Below are 25,279 nucleotides of genomic sequence, written 5' to 3' on the forward strand. Positions count from 1 at the left end.
CACATTCCACTAAAGGAAGGAATAAAATACACACTCATTTTGGTATGAAAACCTATCTTACAGTACAGGAAAGTGGGGGAGAAGGGGATAAGCAGGGTGGGGGGGATGATGGAAGGGAGGGCAGATTGGTGATAGGGGCAATCAGAATGTTCCGTGTTTTGGGGTGGGGGGAGGGGACAAATGGGGAGAAAATTTGGAACCCAAAATTTTGTGAAAATGGATGTTAAAGGTTAAATAAATAAATTAAAAATTAAAAAAAAAGATAAGAAAAATGGGAAGTGGTCTCAAGCCCAGAAAGAACTCATGGCAGAGCTCAAAAAGGAACTTAAAAATCATATAAGAGAGGTAGAAGAAAAATGGGATAAGAGATGAGAGTGAAGCAGGAGAATTATTTTGGAAGCATCAGTAGCTTAGAAAACTGCTTAAATAGTAGAATTAGCCAAATGGAACAGGATATACAGCAATCCATTGAAGAAAATAGCTCCTTAAAGACTACAGTTGGCCATATGGAAAAGAAACTGCAAAAGCTAATTATAATACTGTACGTTAAAAGTTAGAATTGAGCAAGTGGAAGCTAATGACTCTATGAGCCTTCAAGAATCAATCAAACAAATTCAAAAGAATGAAAAAATGGAAGAAAATGTAAAATATCTCATGGGAAAAACAACTAACCTGGAAAATATGTCCAGGAGAGACAATATCAAAATCATTGAACTACCTGAAAACTATAATCAAAAGGAAGACCTAGGCAGCATCTTTCAAGAAGTAATCAAGAAATAAATTTCAAGAAATATTAAACTGCCCTGATATCGTGGAACCAAAACATTAAATAGGCATTGAAAGAATCTACTGATCACCTCAGGAATGTGATCCCAAAATAAAAGCTCCAAGGGACACTATAGCCAAATTTCAGAACTATCAGGTCAAGGAAAAAATACTACAAGTGGCTAGAAAGAAACAATTCAAATATCAGGGAGTCACAATCAGGATTATGCAAGACTTGACAATTGCACCATCAAAGGCTTGGAGCTCATGAAACATGATATCCCAGAAGACAAAAAAGATAGGAATACACTCAAGAATTACTTACATGGCAAAATTAAGCATACTTAAAATATGGTTATATCATGATTTCAAGTTTTCATAAGCAGAATACCAGAAATGAACCAAAAATTTGGCCTCCAATATCAGGACCCAAGAGAAGCATAGACAGGTAAAAAGGGAAAAGAAAACAAGAGATTCAATAGAACTAAAATATTTATATCCCTACATGGGAAGATGACCTTTAAAACTCCAAATAGTACAACTAGAAGTAATACACATGGACAGAGGATACAGTTATAAGGTGAATTTAAGGGAATGACCAAAAAAATTAAAGAGAGTATAATGGTTGTTAAAGGAAGGAAGAGGTAGAATGGGATAAATTATTTCACATGAAGAGGCATGAAAGACAGTGGAAGGGGAGATGGGAGGGTGGGTGATGAGTGTTGTTTGAACCTTACTCTCATCAGCATTGACTCAAAGGGCCTGACAGAAGGGAGGGCAGATAAGGGGAGGTGGTAAACAGAAGCAAAACACTGATGAAGTTCGGGGAAGGAGAAGGAAGGGAGGAAGGAAGGAGGGAGGAACAAATGAAAGAAGGAAGGAAGGAGGGAGAGGACATCTAGCCCACATGGACCTAATTAAAAGAGATAAGAAAGGAAACTACATCTTTTTTTCTTTTTGTTTAAATTTTAATTAATTTGTTTTCAGTTTTCTACAATCATCTCCCTCCCCCTCTTTCATCTCTCCTTCCCCTCCCCCTCCCCAAGACAGTGTGCAATCTTATATAGGTTCTACACATACATTCTTATTAAATACATTTTCACGTTAGTTATGTTGCATAGAAGAATTAAAATGAATGGGAGAAGTCATGAAAACAAAACGTAACACTAGAGAAAATGGTCTGCTTTATTCTGTGATCCAATTCCATAGTTCTTTCTCTGGATGTGGAAGGCATTGTGCCTCAAGAGTCCATTGGGAATTTTTTAGGTCCTTGCATTGCTGTGAAGGACTAAGTCTACCAGAAAATTTCCTTGCAGACTGTGGTTGTTGCTATGTACAAAGTTTTCCTGGTTCTACTCCTTTCACTCAGCATCAGTTCATATAAGTCCTCCCAGGTCTCTCTGAAGTCTTCCTGTTCATCATTTCTTATAGCACAATAATATTCCTTTACATTCATATACCACAACTTGTTCAGCCACTCCCCAATAGATGGGCATTCCCTTGATTTCCAGTTCTTGACTACCATAAAGAGAGCTGCTATAAATATTTTGGCTTTTTGGACCTCTTTTACCAATTGAGTTAGCCTATTTTTAAAGTTGTTTTTTTTCTTCAGCATTTTTTGGGGTCTCCTTCAGCAAGCTGTTTACTCACTTTTCATGATTTTCTTCCATTGCTCTCATTTCTCTTCCCAATTTTTCCTCACTTCTCTTACTTGATTTTCAAAATCCTTTTCAAGCTCTTCCATGACCTGAGACCATTGCATATTTATTTTGGAGGTTTTGGATACAGAAGCCTTGACTTTCAGGTCTTCCTCTGATGGTAAGCATTGTTCTTTCTCATCCAAAAGGATGGAAGAAAATACCTGTTCACCAGGAAAGTAACCTTCTAAAGTCTTATTTTTTCCCGTTTTTGGGCATTTTCCCAGCCAGTTACTTGACTTTTGAGTCCTTTGTCAAGAGGAGGGTATACTCTGGGGACCTGTAAGTTCTCAGTTCCTCCAAGGTGGCACAATCAAGGGAGAGGAGTTTACTCCTCTCCTGGCCTGCGCTCTGAGCTATCAAAGCTTTTCTGCCCAGGATCTGCACACAGAATTCCCTTTCCAGAGCCTTCACCAGCTCCACCACAGCAGTGGCCTCACCCCAGGGCCGCCACTCAGGGCTGAGACCCAGATCAGCAACTCAATTCTCCCAGGGGCTTTAGGCTAGGGCTCTAAAAATCGTTGCTGCCACTGCTGCTACTGCCTGGGGCTCCCTTCTCACCCAGGTGAACAAGCTTTCTCACTTTCATTTGAAGCTATCTTTGGCGTTTGTGGGTTCAGGGATCTGAGAACCACAGGTGCTGCCAGGGATTCTGCCCCCAAGACCTGTTCTGGTCCTATTCCTGCTTGTGCTGCTCAGCCAAGGCCAAACTGGGCTCTGTGGGCTGTGCTCTGCTCTGCGTCCCATGCAATAGACCTTTCCTGTCGGCCTTCCAGACTGCCTGGGACTGGAAATCTCTTTTGCTCTGTTGTTTTGTGGCTTCTGCTGCTCTAGAATTTGTTTAGAGCCATTTTTCACAGGTATTTTATGAGCTGTGGGGGAAGAACTAGAATAGATGCTTCTTTCTATTCTGCCATCTTGGCTCTGCCCCTATCTAGGCCTTTTCAAAAACATTTTTTATCATGGCTTTCTGGATCTCTTATGAGTCTTAGATTATTCTTTTGGACCTGTTTTTGATAGTACTTTCCATTTTCCTTTTTTTAAAAATTCTTTTGTTTTAGTTCTAGTATTTCTTCTTGTCTTTCTCATGAGTCATTATTTCTTTTTGGTTCAATCTAATTTTCATGGAGTTTGTGTTTAGTCATTTTTCCCAGACTTGCTTCCAGAATTAAGAGTTTGTGTCAGGGCCATGAGCTGAGCAGTTCTGGGAAAAAAATGACAGGCCCTTGTTTGATCTGATCCACATTATCTGGGTCCTGCCACAGAGCACTTTGTTCTTTAAGGATATCAGGGAGGCTCAAACCAGGAAGCACACTTCTGAAGCAGCCTGAACAATAGTGAGATCTGATGTCCTCTTGACCTGAAAACCACAGCTTCTGTGCTCTCAGTCCAGAGTCAAAGCAACTCATCTCCAAGCTCAAAATGTTCTGGCCTTAGTCAAAGCTTCCATCCCCCTGCCCCAGGGTAAATCACTGCAGGCTCCAGACTTTTCCTAACTTTCCCTAGATCTGCATGTTTGAAGGCTTCAATGACCTTTACTACTGGGCCTGGCTTTTCTGGTGGGGCCCCTTCCCTAGTGCCTACAGACTTCTGGCTCTCTTTTTATATGCTCCTAAATTGGAAGAATATACTTACTGCAGGTTTTTCCTGGATTTCTTAATCATTACCCTGATAGATATTTTTTTCATTCTTTGTGGGGAAGCTGTGATAGACCTGAGCCTTCCTCATATTCACTCAGCCAAATTGAGGAGAAAGCTCTGTTCATTTTTCTGAGAATTTCTTTACTTCATTCTCTTCTTTAATTCTCTTTATTATCCTGCCTATTCTTCAGTTTTATTCTTGCATTCATGATCTAATTTCTTATTCCTTTTTACAAATATCTTTATATTTGTCATGGAGTTAAATCTTATAAAATGCCCATTTTATACTCTATTGCAAACAATTTTTTTGTTATTGCTTTTCAAATCTTGTCATGTTTACCCCCTTTTTTTTTCTGTTGTGCCTCACCCTTTTGAAGCATCAATTCATGAGGAAAATAATTTGGATAAAAGCTCTATCTTTTGGTAGAAATTACTCTTATGTCCCAAATTGTGCCATTCATTTTTACTCACTGCCCTTGCTGTGATTGTTCTCCTTCCCCCTGTCTGTGCCATGTCATCTCTTGGTCCTTCTGCCACACAACCTGAGTCTTTTGGGTGCCATTTGGCATTATCCCTTCTCATGGAACAGAGTGTTGTCCATAGTGGCACAACTCTTTAATAGAGTGTATCCAGTGTACCAGCTCTGCCCAGAGTAAATCCATCACGATGTCATCACCTCTAATGTCAGGTATAAACTCTCCCTTTCATTCCTTCAGTTTTAATTCCTCGCTTCCACCACCTCCACTGTTCTCTTGGAACCTTTCTTCTTGTTGAGTAATTAGAGGAGTCATCATCCTTTAACTGTTTCCTCCTGGGATTTGATAAGAGTACATGAAATACAATGAAATTTCTTCTCAGGTATGTGCTAGCTGTGTAATGCTAAGCAGCTTATTTTCTCAGTCTCAGTTCACTCATCTGTACAATGGAGATAACAATAGCACCTACATCACATGATTGTTGGAATCAAGTGAGATTACGTATGAAGAGCTTTCCAAACCTTAAAACATTAAAACCATTATGGTTATTATGATCATCCAAATCCCTCTATCCTTACACCTCTCCCATCTTCCTGTTTATTTTCTCTTAATTCTGCAGTTTTGTCTCACAGAATAGGAGATTCACTTGCAGGTGATGGTTTGTTGTTGTTGTTGAGTTGTTTCAGTTGTGTCCAACTCTTCGTAGCCCCATTTGGGGTTTTCTTGTCAAAGATACAGGAGTGGTTTAACACTTCCTTCTCCAGTTCATTTCACAGAGGAGGAAACTGAGGCAAACAGGGTAATATGACTTGTCCAGCTTCACACAGCTAGGAAGTGTCTGAAGGCAAATTTGAATTCAAGAAGATGAGCCTTCTTGATTCCAGGCCCGGTACTCTATCCACTGTGCCACCTAACTGCCCTGTAGGTGATGGTGGTATGGTTAAAAGAATCTTTAAAAAAATTAAACTCTCTTTACTTCTTATAATTTTAAAATGTCCACTTATGTCCTTTTCACTTACATTGCTGTTTTATATTTTGATCCCTCTGTTTTGTTTTTATTTTACCTGTAAGTCAGCTTCTTTCTCTTTTTTGTAATAACTTCTAAACATCAATATTTCATCATTATTTTTATGATGATTTTACCTATGTCAGCCACAACAACAAACTTTCTCGTGACTCTTTTTTGGGACATTTTTAAGTCACATATTTGTCTTATCTCATTTTTTTCCCTCATGAATGCCTCTAATTAGTCCCTCTTCATTAATAATTAATCTCAGATTTTCAGGGTATGTCATTTTGAGTTGCAACTTGAGCTTTTTGCTTTTCTTATACTATTCTGCAGGTTTTAGAGAGTGTATGAAATAGTCTTGGTATTTGAATTTCCTTTCAAATATTCAAAGGTCTTTTTCCTGGCTATCTATAAAATTTGTTATTTACTGGTGTTATTACTTGAGATTGACAGTCTGTTATTTCTTTTGATTGATGCTTTGTTTTCTGAATTGTGGTTAAATTAGTTTTATTTTGAAAAGGACACATTGAGTTCCCTATTATACTTTCGCCATTTCTTTCTCACTATTATTAGATGAAAATTTCCTTCATGTACTTTGGATCCTATTTCCTTGGGTGCATTATCAATTATGACAATGACAGTTAACATTTATGTAGTCCTTATTGTGTACTAGGCACTGTGCTACGAGCTTTATAGTAATTACCTCATTTGTTCCTAAACCCTGGGAGGTAGGTGCTATTATTATCCCCGTTTTGTAGATACAGAATGAGGCAGAGGTTACGTGACTTGCCTAGGATCGCACAACAAGTGAGTGTTTACAGTTGGATTTGACCTCAGTTTCCCTGATTCCAGACCTAGCACTCTGTTTTAATTACACCACCAGCTATCTCAAATATGAAGTAGTGGCGTTATTTTTTTGACTTACTGCTTTGTATTTTATTTGTTTTTATGTATTTTATTTATCTCTCCAATAGAATAGAATGTTTTTGAGAGCAAGGACTGTTTTTGACCTTGTATACTTAGCACTTAGCATGGTGCCTTGTAGGTTATTAGGCATTTAATAAATGTTTGATTTGAATTGAACAGAATCTCTTATAGGAGACTGTAAGTTTCTTGCAAGCAAAAGATTATATGTTTTTCATATCTGTATCCCCCAAAACACCTTGTACATTGTAGGTGCTCAATAAATATTTGTGAGTAAGTGAATGAAGAGCAAATAATATAGTCTTTCCACCATTTCCTTTTCCTCATCAATACATATCTTATATTTTGTTCCCTGGTACTTTTGTGCTTTTGATTCTGTGCTTTTTGGGGGTGTAGGAGCTGGTAGTTCGTTTCCTCAAGCGTGCATCAAGCAATCTGCAGCATTCCCTGAGAATGGTGTTACCCAGCCGGAGATTGGCCCTTTTAGAAAGGAGAAGAATCTTAGCACACCAACTAGGCGACTTCATCATTGTCTACAACAAGGTCAGTGGCTCTCCTAACGGATAATATCCATCCTGTTGCAGTGAAACTGGATTTAGTGTCAGGATGTGGACTCAGATCCGAACTCTGCTACTTATTACTTTTGTGTTCTTAGGCAATTCATTTTACCTCTTTTGACCTCAATTTCCTCATTTATATAATGCAGAAGTTAAACTAGATCAGTCACTCAATCAACATTTATTGAGGCCTACTATGTGCCAGACATTGTGCCAAGCAAAAAGAAGCAAGACAGTCCCAGCCCTCAAGGAGCTTATAATCTAATGGGGAAATGATGTGTGAATAAGTATACACAAAGCAAATTATATACAGGATAAGGAGGAAATAACAGAGGGAAGACACTAATAAGAAGATATGAAGAAGACTTTGGGTAAAAGATAGGATTTTAGTTTGGACTTAAAGGAAACCAGGGATCAGTAGTCTGAGAAGAAGAGGGAGAACATTCCATGAATAAGGGAGAGACAGAGAAAATGCCCAGAACAGAGGGATGGAGTGTCTTATTTGTGCAACAAACAGGAGGCTTGTGTCAGTGGATCAGAGTATATGTTAGAGAGTAAGAGGTAAGAAAATTAGAAAGTTAGCAAGGTTATAATGGACTTTGAATGCTAACCAGAGGACATTGTATTTGATCCTGGAGGTAACAGCCACTGGAGTTTATTCATTTGAGGGAAGAAAAGGGGGAGGAAAGGGTGACATGATCAGATCTGTGCTTTAGGAAAATCATTTTGGTGACTGAATGGAGGATGGACTGGAGTGGGGAGAGACCTGAAGCAGGCAGACCCACAGCAGGCTTTTGCAATAGTCTAGGCATGAGGTGATGAGGACCAACACTAGAGTGTCAGTGTCAGTGTCCAAGAAGAGAAGAGGTGTTCTTGAGAGTTGTTGCAAAGGTGAAATCAACACACCTTGGCCATATATTGGATATGGGGTAGGGGAGGCGTGAGACATAGTGAGGAGTCCAGAATGACTCCTAGTTTGGGAAGCTAAAGGTCTAGAAGGATGATGTTAGGGGAGAGGATTGGGTTTAGGAGGAAAGTTAATGAGTTCCATTTTGGACACAGTAAGTTTAAGATGTTTACTGGAATCCACTGTAAGATGTCTGAAAGGTAGTTGGAGATGTGAGATTGAGATTGAAGGTCATTAGAAAGTCTGGGGCAAAATGGGTAGATTGTCAGTGTAGAGATGGTAATTAAATCCATGGGAGCTGACAAGATCACCAAGTGAAGTAGTATAAAGGGAGAAGAGAAGAATGCCCAGGACAGGATCCTGAGAGACACTCATGATTAAGGGATCTGAAAGAGTACCCAGCAAAAGTGGCAGAGAAAGGAGTGGTCTGGTAGGAGAGAGATATCCCAAAAGTCTAGAGAGAAAAGAGTGATAATGGTCTCAAAGCCTCTAGATATGTCAAAGAGAATGAGGATAGAGAAAAGGTCGTTGATTTTGGCAATAACAGATCATTAGTAACTTCAGAGAGAGCATTTTTGAGGTTGGGAGCCAGATATAAGGGGTTAAGAAGAGAATGAGGGAGAGAAAATGGAGGCATCTATTGTAGATAGCTTTTTGTCTATGTATAATGATAGTTGGTGGGAATGGAAGGATCAAGTGATATTTTCTCCAAGATAGGGCAGGCATGACAATAGGGAAAGAATCAGTAGACAGAGAGAACAAAGATTAGTGAAAGAGTGGGGATTAAAAGAGAGAGCAGTCCGTTGGAGTAGAGATGAAATAGAATCTCTTGAACAAGTAGAGGGTATACCTTTGGTAAGGAGTAAGGCTGTGTCACCAAATGCGACAGGGAAAGAGAAAGTGGCAAAAGACATTTGACTGATAGGAAATGAGAAAGGAGTAAAGAGAGAGCTCATAGTGAATGATTTTAGTTTTTTTTCTGTAAAATGTGAGGCGAGGTTTTCAGCTGAGAGAATGGGGGAAGGAGTTGACCTAGATGACCTCTGCAGTTCCTTCCAGCTCTGAATCTGTGTTTCTGCAACATAAAATCTGAATCTATGATGCTTTCACTGTTGGGTTCCTTTTCAGTAGCGTTCATTAGTACTCTAGTTGGCTTATTTGAGCTTCACACAACTTAGTTTCCTCAATTGCATCACACATTGTAGAAAATTGGACAGGGATCTCTTCCCTCCTTTGAACCCCATTGCACTTACCACTTTTCTTATGGCACTCAAAGACAAACTAACTTATATTGCGGTTGTTTTTCTCCAGTTTTTATCTTCTGCATTTACTGAAAACATAGTAACTTCAGTCCAACTGGGCAGAGAGGCACATATTTATCTCCTAAGTAGCAATCATTGTTCACTAGGTGATGTTACTGTATAGAGTAAGACTGCAGTTTCAACATAATTGGATAATGAGGCTACATTACTTAATGAGGACCCATTCCCAGGGATTGTTCCATCCCACAGGCAAAGCCTTCCCTTTGAATCAGAATCACTGATTTACCAATCTGGTGGCAGTTTTCCTCTGGAATGAACATTGCCTTGACCCCAACCCATTTGGGGCTGTGTTGTAACTTGGACAACTCTTGAGAGCATATGGATCATCTGCAGTGTAATTAATATGTGTGTAGACATTAAGAAATTGAATTATCTGAAATACATTGGAATACAAATTTGTATCATGAATATAATGTCCTCTTTGCATTGATTAGATTTTCTTCTCTGAAACATTTTATACACTAACCTTATTTTGCTATAACTCCCATGAAGTTTGTCACTGAATTATAAGAATCTATATAGAATTTTTATTTGTGAGTCTCAAAAAGCTTTTTGAATCTCTCTTGAGAAATAATGCTGTCACTTTGAAAAAATACTTACTCATAGAAAAGTCAAGTGCCTTTCCCTGAGTTGTACTGTATAGTTGGTAGAACAAACATCTAGGCACAACATCCAGATTGGCTGCCTCCTAGTTTTCGGCTCTATCTAGAATTGCTCTTAAAGTAGTTGGATTTTGATTATAGGGTATGTTTGGGTGGCTGGTATGAGAGTGTCTTTCAGGACCCATCTTTTCTCCAGATCCCTTGATGACCATAACATTCAGTATGCTTAGTGCTATGCTTTTAAAACTGTGTGACCTTGGAAACCACAACAGGAAAATGCAAAAGGCATAATTACAAGGGCCCCTATATATAGGCAGTGTAAACATAATAATTTTCATTTAAATGAAAGCTTTTGCTTAGAGACTTCAATATGCTTTATAAAAATAATAGTCTAAAATAATATTCTAAGTTCACAAATATTGGAAATACATTGTTAGTTTGCCCACAATGATAAAGTTAAAGAGTTTGGAGTAAGGGACAAGTCTGTATCCTGTCATCCTGCATCCAATCAAATTCATATCAATTTCAGTTTCCTTCCATCAGTCTGTATCATCAGCATTTTACTGATGCTATGTCTATGTCCTTTGAATTTCTATGCTACTTTATTTCTTTTCTCAAGCTATTATCTTATGGCAAAATTAGGGCATGCAGATACAGTGGACGAAAATATATTTATTCATGTATTTGTTTGGGGGTGGTGGGAGTGTAGGAAACAGAACAAATGGCTGAAAAGAAATCAAAGAAGAAACTTGAAGAAGAAGAAGATGATGGAGTGAATTCCGAAAACTTTCAGGACTTCATCAGCCATGCAAGGTAGAAGAGAGTCTTAATTACATGCTATACTATATTCCCCCCATCCCCAATCCTTCCCCATCCTAGTGAATTTTCAGTCTTTCTTAAATCAGTATTTTCTTCCCTTTTTACTTATGGATCTGAGTGAAACCATTTTTCAGAAGGAGAACGAGTGTGGTCTACTGGAATCTCTCAGAGTCTCAGCCAGTTATACTGTAGTTGTCACAGCTGTGGTTCTCAAAGCTCTTCTTGGTAGCCAAACACTGTTGCTAAATTTCCTTCTAAGTATCTCACACTGGAGATCCTTAAACTTACCTTGGGATGATTCCAATGGAGTCTTCTTGCATTTACTGAGTCTGATTTTTGTCCCCTCAGCCTGCCAGTTCAGGGCAACACAGGCAACTTTGCTTATGTTGAATGAGTTAGAGACTTATTAGTTTTTCAGCCCTCTGAGCAACATGCCTACTTTATATATAAAAATAGGATAAACCAAAAAGTCTCTTATCCTCAAGCTTAGTCTATAAGGATTTCAAATCTCCACATTTAGTTCTCTATCTTGATACAACCAGTCAGGCCATGATTATTATATATTGTCTGCACATCTCTGCCTATGGGTAGTTGATTTCAAACAGTTAATCATCAAGCATTTAATAAGTATCTACTATGGGCCAGGCAGTATGCTTGTGTATGCCCCGAGGATACAAAGGTGGGAGCAGAAGCAGCTCATTTCCTCAAAGAGCTTACATGAAACACACAACAAAATAATTCAGTGGGACTCATGCTGGAAGGCCCTGTGCAAAATGGGAAATTTGCAAAAATAGTTAAATCTAAAGATCAAAATAGCCCTATGAACTGGCTCCCAACCATCTGAAGCCTAGTGGACAAAAAAACCTTAACCATTTGAAAATAAATTGTACCTTGATTTCCACCACTAAAACATTGTCAAATAGCAGTAAGTAATCCCCTCTTTGATGTTCTAGCTCATTCTTTGAGCATAGATTTATCCCTCATACTAGAAAGGTTAAACACATCGAAGCAAAAAGCATTTTAGCTGACTCTGAATGAGCCTGGAATGATCAACAGTGTTAGAAAGGTATTGAGGCAAAGGAGGAAGGAAACATCTGCCATGTTTATCTTAGAGAAATAGAGAAGAAATGTTTAATTCTGTGGTTGAAGAATGACTACTGTAGTAAATAGAAAAATTCTGAATTTAGTTTCTTTCAAGGATCTGTTAAGTCAAATAAATATATTAAACTCTTTTGCTCAGATTCACAGTCATCTGTCTTCTGGAGAAAGGATCATACAGGGACTTCTGATTCTATATCGAAACAAGTAAATGTGTTCCACTTGCTGACTGATTGATTCAATGTTAAGTGCTGGAAAGTAAACAGAATCTTCACTTACCTTTTGTTAAAAATGAAAGTTACTTGGGGAGTCAAGTCATTACCATATGGAAGTTCACTTCTGAGAGAAGTCCTTGAGTTTACTCCACAGTACTTCCACATTCCTAGTGCTTCCAAAATGATTACTCAAGTTGTATTTCTGATGCAGGCTCCAGCCTGGGAGTTTTTTGCCTTCTTTATCTTCAAATAACAATAATGACAGTGCAGTAACACCCCACTGATCTAAAAGATGCGTTGACCTCAGTTCTATCCACAATATTATCAAAGACAGTACGGAAGCCCAGTGGAGCTCCAGGCTGCCCAAAGGGGAGACCAGCCCCATCTGGGTACTGCAACTCTACCCGCACACTGCTCAGAAAGCCCTTCACGGTGTTTTTCTGAGTCTGTTTATTCTTAGACCCTACCCTAGCAGTTTTGATGACTTGACTTCTCAGTCCTTAGATGATTAGAAGAAGAAAATGAAAAAAACAAGTGGAATAGAACCTCAGCCATATGGAAAACTATGTGTAATAGCTTATTCCTTGATAATGCTTAATAAAGGAAGTGTTAATAAGGATGGTTGACATTTGCATAACATTTTAAGTTTTGCCAAGTGTGTCACATACGTTATTTGTCTTGCTTAAGCTTCACAACGACCTTGCGGAGTAGATATTAGTGGTGGTGTTATTCCCACAGCTCTGGAAACTGCATCTCATAAAGGGTAAAGGCTAAAGTGTCAGAGGTAGGATTTGAGCCCAGGTCTTTCTTACCACACGCCCAGTTCAGTGACATCCATTACCTTATGGTGCCTCCAGTGTTACTGTATTTTGTATTTGTGTAGCACTTTATCCCCATATATCATTTCATTACATCTTCCCTTGACAAGGATATTTCACGTATGGAAGCATACTTAACCTCTTTCCCCACTCCCTCTTTAGAAAAATATTAAGAAATTATATTAGGACAATACCTTAGTCTGATTATGTTGAACTAATTAGAACAAGAAATTAGCCATCTTTCAATTCTGCAACAATATCCTGCAAGAAGTATTTTTTCATCATTCTTATGGAAGAACTAACTAATTTCTAAAGGGCTTTCCCTGCTTGATCAGCAGGAAGGGAATCATCCCTGAAAATGATTAGGGTAATGGTATGAATAAGAGCAAGAAGTCTTTTGATTAATTCAGTTAACAGAAGTGTCTTTTAAGTTTACTTTTGACCATTTTGAAAGGAACCTCCTTAGAGGAAGTGGTTAAAAACTAAACATTACCTCACTTTAAGTGAGTACCAAGGTCTCCCATCGCATCCTGGGCCATATCCAGTCATCCTGATGAATATCTCTGGGCACTGGATCCAAATGGCTTAGGAGGAGAAAGTGAGGCTGGTGACCTGCACAGCCCTCCCTCACTCCAAACAAAGTCAAGTGCAAGTCATGTCATCATTTCTCTGATGTCATGATCCTCTTTGAAAATGAAGGATGAACACAGCCTGTAAAAACTGAAGGAATGGTTTTAGTGAAATGATTCTTCAGGGGAGGCACCAAAAAAAGTAATTGACTGGTTTTTTGTTTGATGCGTTAAAAACAGTTACCCAAACTTTGTGTCCTTGTTGAATCATAAATATGTAATTCTTTTTTTTTATTTTTTATTTATTTTTTATTTTTAATGTTCTACAATCACTACCATAAAACTTAAATTTTTCCCCCCTCCCTCCCTTCCACCATCCCTCTCCCTTCCCAAGACAGCATACAATTCTATATAGGATCTACACATACATTCCTATTAAATACATTTTCACTATAGTCATGCTGTGTAGAAGAACTAAAATAAATGGGAGAAATCATATAACAAACCAAAACATAATACACATACAAGAAAATTATCTGCTGCATTCTACGATTGAATTCCATAGTTCTTTCTCTGAATGTGGAAGGCATTTTGCCTTCGAAGATCATTGGGAATTATTTTTTTTTTTATGTCCTTGCATTGCTATGAAGTTCCAGGTCTACCAGAAAAAACTCTCGCACACTGTGGTCATTGCTGTGTACAAAGTTCTCCTGGTTCTGCTCTTTTCGCTCATCATCAGATCATATAAGTCTTTCCAGGCCTCTCTGAAGTCTTCTTGTTCATCATTTCTTATAGCACAATTGTATTCCATTACATTCATATACCACAATTTGTTCAGCCATTCCTCAGTTGATGGGCATCCCCTTGATTTCCAGTTTTTGGGAACTACAGAGAGTGCTGCTATAAATATTTTTGTATGTGTGGGACCATTTCCCATTTTTATGATCTCTTGGGGATACAGTCCTAGAAGCAATATTGCTGGGTCAAAGGATATGCACATTTTTGTAGCCCTTTGGGCATAGATCCAAATTGCTCTCCAGAATGGTTAGATCAGCTCACAGCTCCACCAGCAATGTATTAGTGTTCCAACTCTCCCACATCCTCTCCAACATTTATCATTTTCCTGTTCTGTCATGTTTGCCAATCTGACAAGCGTGATGTGGTACCTCAGTGTTGTTTTGATTTGCATCTCTCTAATCAAAAGTGATTTAGAGCATTTTTTCATATGATTATAGATATCTTTAATTTCTTCCTCTGACAACTGCCTGTTCATATCCCTTGACCATTTATCAATTGGGGAATGACTTGTATGGAATTCTTAAACTATAAATTGTAAAGGGAAAATGCCTTGGATTAGAAATTTTCAAAGGCAGAATGGATCTTTGTCTCTTTTGAATTTATTGCTCTTTAAGCAAAGATGCTTAAAATTTAATTCATAAACTGTCTCTAAAAAGTACTTAGTTTTCTTCCACATCGTATGCCTTTCATTTTTCTCCACATTTTTCTGTTATCATCATATGATTTTGTTGGTTTCAGGTTTATTTTCCAAAGCACAATCCTTTTCTAATTTGTTTCTGCTTATTTTAGTGAGGCTGAACTGGAGGAGGTTTTGACTTTTTATACCCAAAAAAACAAGTCTGCAAGTGTCTTTCTGGGAACTAATTCCAAAGCCACCAAGAACAGCAACAGTTATTCTGATAGTGGGGCAAAAGGTGGTAAGTATTTTTGTTAATGCTGATGGTGAAGCTCAAAGGAAAGAAGGTAGATAGGAAAGTGAGGCCAAAAATGATCCACCAAGAGACTAGATAGAGCAAGGAGATAGTCATTGTCTTATGTTAATAAGAAAAGATACTGAATTTGACATAAGCTTCACTTTTTTTCTCCCATATCTGACTTGTATAATCTAGAAAGCAGTCTATTATGTCAGTTTTTATTTTTCAGTGTATACATATAATTTTTTCCCATTAATCTCATTTTAACAGTATGACTGACCTGTGTTAAATTCTGACATAAGGCCCACATAGTAAAATGATTTACCGAGAAAGAAGGCTCCTGTAAAAGCATTGGGAAAAGGTTCTGAAGGCATAAAAGTTCTTTCTGGTGGTGAGGAAGTAGTATGTGCATTGGTGATGGCAGCTGTGGGAGCAGGGGTGGTTGGGTGAAATTTCATAAAAGAGCATTTTCCATGTAGTAGTGGAGGAAGGGTTTAGGTGCAACCACCATCATTAGTAAGTTGAGTGTTCATAAGTCCAGGAACCGCCTCTTCATTAAAAAGGTAAATGTCTGTGTAAACTACTTCCATCTTGAGGCAGTTTTTTGTGAAATGAACTGATGGTAGGTGAGAGAGACTTAGCCTGATAGGCAATTACATAAGCTACCACACCCCACAGATGTGAGAAGTTAGGCCCTTTTTTAACCTTAGCATAGAAGATAAGGGCTAACTCAGACATGAAGATTTGTCTTTGGATACCTTTAGTTCTAGGTATTCTCAGAACAGGATTTCTTAACCTGTTTTCTGTCGTGACGCCCTTGGCAGTCTATTGAAGCCCACAGACCTTTTTCAGAATAATATTTAAATACTTAAAATAAAATGTACAAGATTACAAAGAAAATCAAATATATTTAAATAAGTTATCAAAATATTAAGAAAATAGATGGACAGATCCCAGGTTAAGAACCCTTGCCCTAGAGTATTACAAATTATTATGAGTGAATATGTTGCTTTAAAAGACAGTTTGTGACAGTATTACCATTTAAATCAATCCAGCAAATGTTTATTAAGCATTCATCTGTGTGCTAGGTACTAGAGAGGCAAAGGTGGAAAAAAAAAAGTCTATGATCTCAAGGAATTTACAGTTTAATAAGGAAGTAAATGTACACATGTTTAAGCACGTTTACCTTGCAAAGGAGAGATTAAGGCAAAATACTTTAAGATACTTGTACGAAGAGAGCACTTTTACTTGTAAGAGTCAGGAAGAACATCATGGAAGAGGTGGTACTTGAATGGGGACTTAAAGGAAGAGAATAATTTCAATAGGAAATGTATTCCTGCTATAGATAGTGATTTTCCTAAATTCCTAGAGGCAGGGAAAGGCAATATAGGACTAAGAAATAGCTAATAGTCTTATTTGGCCAATAAAGGTGATTTCATCTGCCATATTTCAATGGTATTAGTCAATTTGAAGTAAGTATTCTTTGGCTCCTCTATTAACATTGAGAAAATGACACTGATTAAATGATTTCCCATTATGTTATATTGGGCTATTCTGACACAGTAAGGAGACACCACAATTCTATGTAGGAAATGAGAATTCTTTTTGTGACTAATTTGTTTTCTAATACTTTATAATTGATGCAATCTTGTACTGCCTTAGTTATTTCTTTACACAAAATGGATATACTATTTGTGATTTCATAACTCAGCAGAATTGTCTAAATTCTCAAAATTTCCTATATCAGACCATCCTGAGACCGTTGAAGAAGTGAGAATCAAGCAGCCCAAACATCAACAGGGAGCAGAACTTCATTCCGACAAATTATCACGTAAGTCTTTTTTAAAACAGGGCAGTAGAGCAGTCATTAAACTCATACTCTCCATAGGTCACTGTAATATGTCCTGGGCGATATAAAAACCACAGTGCATGTCCTCAAAGAACTTGCGGGCTGCTAGTTGGAATATAACAGATATACAAATAAATATGATACAAGACAGAATGCAATTGGAGGCAAAGAAGGGATCCAGGAAAGAAATCTGAGAGGAGAGAAATCATTTCCACCTAGGAAGAGCAGAGTGAGGACCATCGTGGAGGAGACGGCATCTAAGATGGACTTGGAAGAAAGATAAGGATTTCAGCAGGCTGGGATCAAGAGGGAAGCATGTACTGAGGAAGGAAATGGTCTGAGTGCTGAGAAACAAGATTTTAGTACAGAACGAATGATGAAGAGGATTGTTGTGAATGAGGCTGGAGAGGTATTAAATACTACAGCTGTCACTCTTTCAGTGGTGTTAAATACTACAACGATGACACGAGAGGGAGCATTTGAGGGTTTTTTAACAGACGAGTTACATGATTACAGCCTATGTATTTAGGAAATTATTTTGACAGCTTTGTGAGGGTTAAGTTGGAGAGGGGAGAGACTGGAGGCAGAAAGAAAGGCTTCCATTAGAACAGATGAGCTCAAACAAGCTCAAGATGGACTCACTTTGGGTAGTGGCAGTGTGTGTAGTGAGGAGGGGAAGGGTATAAATTACACAGTGGAGGCAGAATGGATAGGATTTGATGACTCATTGGATGTTATAGGTAAAGGAAAGAGTCAAAAATAATTCCATGGTGTTAAGCCTACCTGAGTATCAGGACAAAGTGGAAGAAGGACAGGTTTAGGGAGCAAGATTATGGTTTAAATTTTGGACGCATTGACTTTGTGGTATTAACTCAATATCCAGGTGAAAATGTTCAGAAAATCATTGCAAATGCTGGATAGGAAATCAAGAGATTAGAGCTGACTATGTTAATTAAGAAGTCATCTTCTGAATAGTGGTATTTGAGATTGTGAGAGCAGATACAATGTCTAAGGGAGAAGATGTGAAGAAAGAAGAGAGTCCAGTATAGAGGTCTGGAATATAGTCACACATAAAAGGCAGGGAAGTGATAGGAAAGAGGAGAATAAAAGGAATATTTGGAAGGAGGGAATATAACCAGGAGAGAAAGTAATGACATGGAAGACCAAAGAGGACTCAGAATGATCAACCATTTCAGATGCTGCAGAAAGATCAAATGGATGACAATTAAGAAAAAGTGATTAGTTTCAGCAATTAAGTAATCATTGGTGACCTTGAAGAGAACAGTTTTTGTAAAATGGTAGGGAATGACAATTTGCAGGGACTTGAGGATAGGTGGTGAGGTAGACTTAACAAGTATAGATTACTCTTTCTAGATAGCAATGAAAGAGAAGATTTTTAGGACAGTCAATGGAGGATATAGAAGGATCAAGCGATAGTTTTGGGGGATAGGAGCGAACTGGGCAGATTTATAGACACAGGAGAAAGAGCCAGTAGAGAGAGGGAAATAGAAGGTGAGAGTGAAAATCATCAGCAGAGGAAGATCCAGGAGGAAACTTTCCTGGATCAATAAATCAATAAACATTTATTATAAGTACCTACTATGTGCTAAGCCCTGTATTTGACCCTGGAGATACAAAAAGAAAAACCAAATAGTATCTGACCTCAAGGAGCTCATGTTCTAGTAGAGGATACCTAAGTATATACAAAACATACAAAAATAAAACATAATGTTATAGGTAAAGGAAAGAGGATGGGGAAGGAAGTGCTGTTGGGGGAACTAAAAAAGACCTCATCCAGGAGATGCCACTTGAGCTTGGTTTTGAAGAAAACTGGGCAGTCAAGAGGAAGGAGGACAACTTGTGCAGAGGCACAAAGGTAGGAGAGGGACAAGACGGAAGAGAGGCTTGTTTGACTACATGTATTGTAGAGTCCACGAAGGGATGGAGTGATGTGGAGTAAGTCTGAAAACATAAAGTGGCATTAGATTGTGTCAGATGTTAAATGCCAATCAGACAAGATTGTAATTGATCATAGAGGCAACAAGAAACTATTGGAATTTTTAGAGCAGGGAGTGACATGGTCAGACCAGTACTTTAGGAATATAACTTTGACAGTTTTGTGGAGAATGCTTTGAAGAGGGTGAAAGACTGGAGGCAGAGAGCCTGGGAGACTACTTAGACTATTACAATAGTCTAATCAATAGTCTAGTCCATGATGAGAACTTGTATTGGGTTGATAGCTCTGTAAGTAGAGAGAAGACAGATGTAAATGATACTGCATTGAATTGATAAGACTTTTCATGAGATCAAGGACACAAATAATTTCCTCTGTGGTAAGAAGGAAAGCCAGCACATCCTTAAAGATTCGTGCAAGGGAAGGGAGAATGGGTGATTACATAGAGAAGTTTTGAGGCAAGTTAGATGAAGCATCATGGTAGATGGCCTCAGATTCCTCAATAAAGTAGAGGTATGGTTATTTGCTGAGAGAGAATAGGAGTGGTACTGAAGTTCTAAGAGAGCAGAAGTTTTAGATGGATTTAATGTTGTAAAAGAAAAAGAAATCCCTAGAAAGAAGTAAAATAGTTTTGAGTCAGAAATAATACAAATCAAAAATATTAAAAAGATGATGTTGAGAGAGATGGTATTACCCCCTAGAAAGTGCTCTTTTCTCTTCCAAATCCTCTTTTTCCATTAATAATCTTTTTTCTTATCCAGAGAATTTTTAAAATTCTGATTTTGTTAAAAATCCATTGGAACTCCAGTCACTTTCTACATTTTCCATAAGGCTGAGGATGGAGAGGAAAAAAGGATGAATGAAGTGAAACCTGACAGTAATAGTCTACCTCTCCTGGAAACTTTGCCCTAATTGTCAAACATTATAAAAGTTTGCCTAGTCTCCTTTTTGAAGGTAACCTAACTTTGGCTCTTAGAGGAGATTAAAAACAAACTCCCATCTTTTGTTTTGTTCCATTTGCCAAGAATAGCAATCAAGGTCATCTTTGAGAAACAAAACTCCTTAAGTTCTTGAACAGTACAAATTGGAATCTACTTTCTTGTGACCTGCCTCAGGCAGAAGTGGCTTTGTTTTCAATTTTTTTCTATCTGTATAGTTTTGTTTTTTTACCCATTCTCCTTGAAATAGTCTGATTCTTTTTAATTCTTTTAACAGGATTTACCACATCAACAGAAAAAGAGAGTAAATTCCCCTATAGCACTTCCCTTTGTCCATCCTCTGGTCCTACTGCTATTCTTCAGAAAATTCCCAACTCCCATTTGACATCTCTGATTTCATCCTCTGACCTCACACCAGTACCTAGTCATCACTCTGCTTTTTCCCAAGTTCCTCCAGTTATCTCCAATGTGGCTCATCAACCAACTGCTTTACAGAATGCAACCCCTGATAACTGTTCTCCCTCCCCACATTCGGTGTCACATCGTGTACCTAGTCCAGCTGTACTGCCACGTTGTCGGTCTGGCAGTTACACCATTGGCCCCTTCTCCTCATTTCAAAGTGCTGCGCAGATATATAGCCAGAAACTATCCCGGCCTTCCTCAGCTAAAGCAGGTGAGTATAAATATTTGGTCAATAAAATTTTTGACTCTGAATTGCTTTTTTTGTTTTTATATGTGAAGTATGTGTTAATATTTTAGGATATCACTAAACTCATAACTTACCAATTTAGATATAATTAGCAGATTATTCCTAATACACCCATAGATATGCTATTCTTATTTTAAAACAAGAGTTATTCTTGAATTTAGCTAATGTGATCTTATATTTGGAGTTGAATCTTTAAAAGACATGCCTGCTAATTGAGAGATTCCCTGGACTACTGGGCAGATCAGAATTAAAACACATAGGGAGAGGAATGGGGGTTAATTTAGTATTCACTGATAGTTCCTTCAGCTTTCTATTCTGTGAAGGTAATAATAATGTACCATTTCATTTCAAAACTAATCTGAAAAAAAACCCAATACATTATTTTTCTTACTTCATTAAGATATGAAAGGATTAGAAAATCTGACTTTATAGATTAAGAATGTAAAACAGCTTCATTGTTTCATGTTAGATATAGACTGATAAGAAACATAAAAATTGCCAGGTGGGATGAGACCTGTGAACTGACCAGCTATTTATTCCATCTCTGACAATGGCTTCAAGGAAAGGGAAGACAGGAAAAAAGACCCAATGTTAATGTAGATGCAAAGTATAAAAAACCTTAATGGGTTACATGGTATCTTTCTTAGGAAAGAAAATTGCAAGTAGATTTTGAGTTTGTCAAAGTTGAGCAAAGTATACCCTTTCAAATCATTAAAATTTTCAAAGCACTTGTAAAGTAGCCACGATTTTTTTTTTTTTTTTTTTTTTGCTGTACTTGAAAACCTGTGCAGATCAAAATTCTCAATAAGGGCTCAGTTTGGTAGTGAAAACTTAATCAAAGAAAGAAAATTAAAGTGGTTCTAATGGGAAAGGCCAGTGTTCCAGAATATAAGATAATGAGTATGGTTCTGAGTGTACTCAACTATGTTTTTTTCCCTTTTCCCATTTGGAGCTTCTTAGGAAAACTATGGATATCATGGTAGTGGGTACCTTAGAAATACCAGGCTAAACAAATACTGAAAAATAAAGTGGTTTGCTTCAGCTTTAAACAAACAAACAAGAAATGTAAGTAAAATTGCATGAACAAATATCAAGGACATGATTTTTATTATTGTTAGTAAATCATAAGATTGGTCTCTACCTCACCAACTACTGTTTTTCTTAGTTACATAATGTTAGAGCTACAAGTAATCTTAAAAATCATTTGTTAATCCAACCAGCCTCTGATCATACTTAGAAAGTAGTGATTGATTCAACTTTCTAAGTAAAACTGTGCCAGGAAATACAGTTTAAGAACTCAACTTCTTTATGTGATTCAGATTCTTTTTAGATATTTTATATGTGCATGTGAAGTGCCTTCACTTGTTGTTATTTGAATTGTAAACAAAGATTCAGAATTCAGAAAAAAAAAAATCTGTTTTCTTGATAAGTTCTTGGCCAGCATCCTGATTGCTTATAAGACTTCTCAGCTAAGTGGATGAAAATTTCTTGTCATTCTTTAATTTAGCAGGCACATGCCATCCAAGTAGACACCATGCAGGTTTAGCCAAAACACCCAAGGATGGAGATGATAATACTACCTTTGGCAAACGATACAATCAAAGCATGGTCACAGCGGAGCTTCAGCGGCTGGCTGAGAAACAAGCAGCACGGCAATATTCCCCATCCAGTCACATCAGTCTTCTCACTCAGCAGGTATGTACAGCAATGCTGCAAAAGATTAATTCAGATCTTAAGATAGACTTTGGTGACAGGATGATATGGACAAGGTATAGAATGAGTAAATGTGGTGATGGGAGGTGAAGTTCTTAATGGTTACACACTTAATTTATAAAATTATCTGATTAACTTTCAATTCCAGAGACTGACTTTCTGTATTAGATGGTTTGAATTTAAGTATGCTACTGGTTGAGATATATTTCTTTTGTAGTTTAATAAATTGATTGTCTAGCTGCAATTAAACTTTTGAAGGACTTCCAAAATTTTTCAAATTTGTTGAATTTTCTGGTATGTGGAATCACTGGGTGGATCACTAAGGATGATTACTTCCACCCTTGAAAATCTTGATACATGGAATATCTGTAACAGAATTTCATCCAGCAACTTGGCATTTGGTTATATTAACCAGCAAATTAGCACTATAAAGTTAGAGGAAACGTCCAAGAACTTCGCAGATGCCCTTTGCTCTCAATGCTCTGAATTCACAAGATGCTTAGTGGGAAGGAGAATTCATGTTTCCTTTTCTGTTCATTTATGTAGGGCTTTTCATGAATCAAAGTGAGTTCTTTTAGAATGGAGCACTCAATCCACCATGGGGAACTTATGTTCATTGCTTTGCAGAGTATTTAACACATCAAAGACTCTTCAATAAGTATTAAATAAAATCAACCTTACACATAAGACACAAATTAACTCATGATGCCATTTGGATAAAAGAGGCCTTTCTTAATGGTAAAGGAAATCCTAGTCCTTTGGGAAGTGTTGCCATAATTCATAAGAATTCATAACTCATGAAAGTGGTCACCTCACACTATCTTTAATTGGTTTGATCACAGCTTATATAATGATGTTCAAAGTTAGGATAAAAGGGAAACAGAAAATTATCTTAAGTGTGTTTAGGCACCTCATTATGATATGACAGAACATAAACTCTGACAGGTTCCACCAGTGATGAGAAGTTTTGTGAGTACCAACCTAGCTAAGTATGGAGGCTTATTACCAGTAAATTGTCCACTATGTGAATAATTCTTTGGCTGTGGAAAACCCTGTTCAAAAAAATGATTCTTAGTGCTCACTGGCAATGTCTTGCTTCACTGTACTAAAATGTAGACTAAAAGCTAGAAACGAGCCTCTGTGGTGCTTGTTCAGTTGTTTTGCGTCATGACTTATGCTTTTTTGCCCTCATTTAACAAAAATTCCCCAAAATGCTTTTTTGGGGGTGGATATTTTACTACTGAATGACAATGCTCAGCTTTTACAGGCTCATCTGAGCTACTGACAATGGTTTTGGAATAACACTGAACTTAAAAAATTGATTTTCCTCCCTTAAAAACTTTTTCAGCTTAGGACTACTTCCCCACCTCTTCCCCCAAAATACCTTCTGAAACAGTCAAGATCTCCATGTCCTAGGCTCTCTGTCCCATTGGTAAATTCCTCCTTGGAAGTTCCTTTTGAGGATGTGCTTCTTTTTTACAGCCTTAACCCTAGATCACTGTGGCTCTCATTGACTGGCCAACAGTAGGTGTTAGGCCAAACCCTCCTTCAATCATTATTTGGGCCCTGATGGGCTCAGAATGAATGTAAATTGGAATTGTTTTTATTTTGGCCAGAAACCCTAAGAGTCTTCCCCTCCCAGATTGATTTTTATTTAATTTTTAATTTTTATTTTTAAAATTTTTGACTAGGTAAAGACACCATTCTCTGCCTCAATTCTTATTAAATCTTAATCACTGAGTGGACATTGCCTTAGTCAAACTGAGACCTGCTAATGACCTTAGCTTGAAAGGGCCAAGGTCTCCCACTGTATCCTGGGCCATCTCCAGTCATCCTGCTCTATATCTGACCACTGGACCCAGATGGCTCTGGAGGAGAAAGTGAGGCTGGTGACTGCATAGTCCTCCCTCATTTAAATCCAATTCACTTGCATGTCATGGCATCACCTTCCTGAAGTTATGGTCTTCTTTGAGAATGAAGGACAAATAGCAGCAACAACTCCTTTGGACTAGAAATAATAGTCCTCCTACCAATCAACAAAATGGTAGAATGAGCTCTAAAAGAAGGACCTTTCCTTAGCTCCCAGGCCTAGAAGCTGTCAATCTAGCACAGCTGCTTCTGGTACACCTGGATGGCAAAAGAGGAGGAGGAAGCCTAATGAAGATGAATCATGAGAAGTCTGTGATAGGAAGCACAAGTTATAGGACATGTGGTAATGGTATTTAAGGAGGTGATATGAAGTAGGTAGTAGTAGAAATTATTACAAAAATATGATAACAGGGAAAAAAGTTTAAAAGCCCCTGGAAAGGAAGGGCAGAAGGTGAGGTGATCAAGAGGGTAGTGAGGAGATGTGAGACACACACACACATACACACACACACACACACACAATTTCTGGCATGAAGCCACTGGAAGACTATAAATAAGAATATCTCTAATTTGCAAATGAGCTTATTAGACTTCCCCAAAATTACATTATTTGTCTGGCATCCTATCACTATTCAGTGACAGCTGTTTGGCAAGGGATTCCTCTTTCTGTTCTTGCTTCTTGTATTTTGTTATTATTATACAAAAATGTTGTTGACTTTTGAAGATTTACTCTGTAGCCTCCAACAAGCTGCAGTTCTGAATTAGTATCTTGGCTGATTTTGTAGAATTTTCGAAGTGTGCCATCATATCACCATCGGCAAGTAGGAATGGTTTTATTTCCTCTTTAACTTTATAGGGACAATTTTATCTCTTCTTTATCTATCTTTATGCCTTTAATTTCTTTCTTTTGTCTTATTGCTGTTGATAGAATTTCCAGAACTATATCAAATAATAGTGGGGAGGTGAGCATCCTTCCTCTACTTCTCTGTTTACTGGGAAAAGGTTCTAGTCTATCTCCTTTGCCTAGGATGATTGTTTTCAGTTTTAGATGCTTTTTGAGTGTTGCTATTTATCAAAGACTTTTTCTGCATTTGTCGAGATGATTAAGTGGTTTTGG

The 25,279-nt window shown here is 37.7% G+C and overlaps 1 protein-coding gene across 19 annotated transcripts in view; it reads left to right on the forward strand.

Moving 5' to 3' along the window:
• Nucleotides 1-25,279, forward strand: part of TTLL5 (tubulin tyrosine ligase like 5) — a 387,986-nt gene that overhangs the window by 165,341 nt on the left and 197,366 nt on the right. For 16 of the 19 annotated variants that reach the window (XM_072623508.1, XM_072623502.1, XM_072623503.1 and 13 more), the window contains 6 exons: nucleotides 6,908-7,054; nucleotides 10,609-10,712; nucleotides 15,006-15,133; nucleotides 16,878-16,961; nucleotides 20,149-20,544; nucleotides 22,088-22,275. In XM_072623508.1, coding sequence (XP_072479609.1) covers nucleotides 6,908-7,054; nucleotides 10,609-10,712; nucleotides 15,006-15,133; nucleotides 16,878-16,961; nucleotides 20,149-20,544; nucleotides 22,088-22,275 — 1,047 coding nt within the window. Of the gene's footprint in view, nucleotides 1-6,907; nucleotides 7,055-10,608; nucleotides 10,713-15,005; nucleotides 15,134-16,877; nucleotides 16,962-20,148; nucleotides 20,545-21,540; nucleotides 22,276-25,279 lie in introns of those variants that run through there. The other 3 variants (XR_011970265.1, XM_072623519.1, XM_072623510.1) reach the window with 3 other exon arrangements.

The sequence above is a fragment of the Notamacropus eugenii genome, chromosome 7 (assembly GCF_028372415.1).
Source record: "Notamacropus eugenii isolate mMacEug1 chromosome 7, mMacEug1.pri_v2, whole genome shotgun sequence".
Classification (NCBI taxonomy): Eukaryota; Metazoa; Chordata; class Mammalia; order Diprotodontia; family Macropodidae; genus Notamacropus; species Notamacropus eugenii.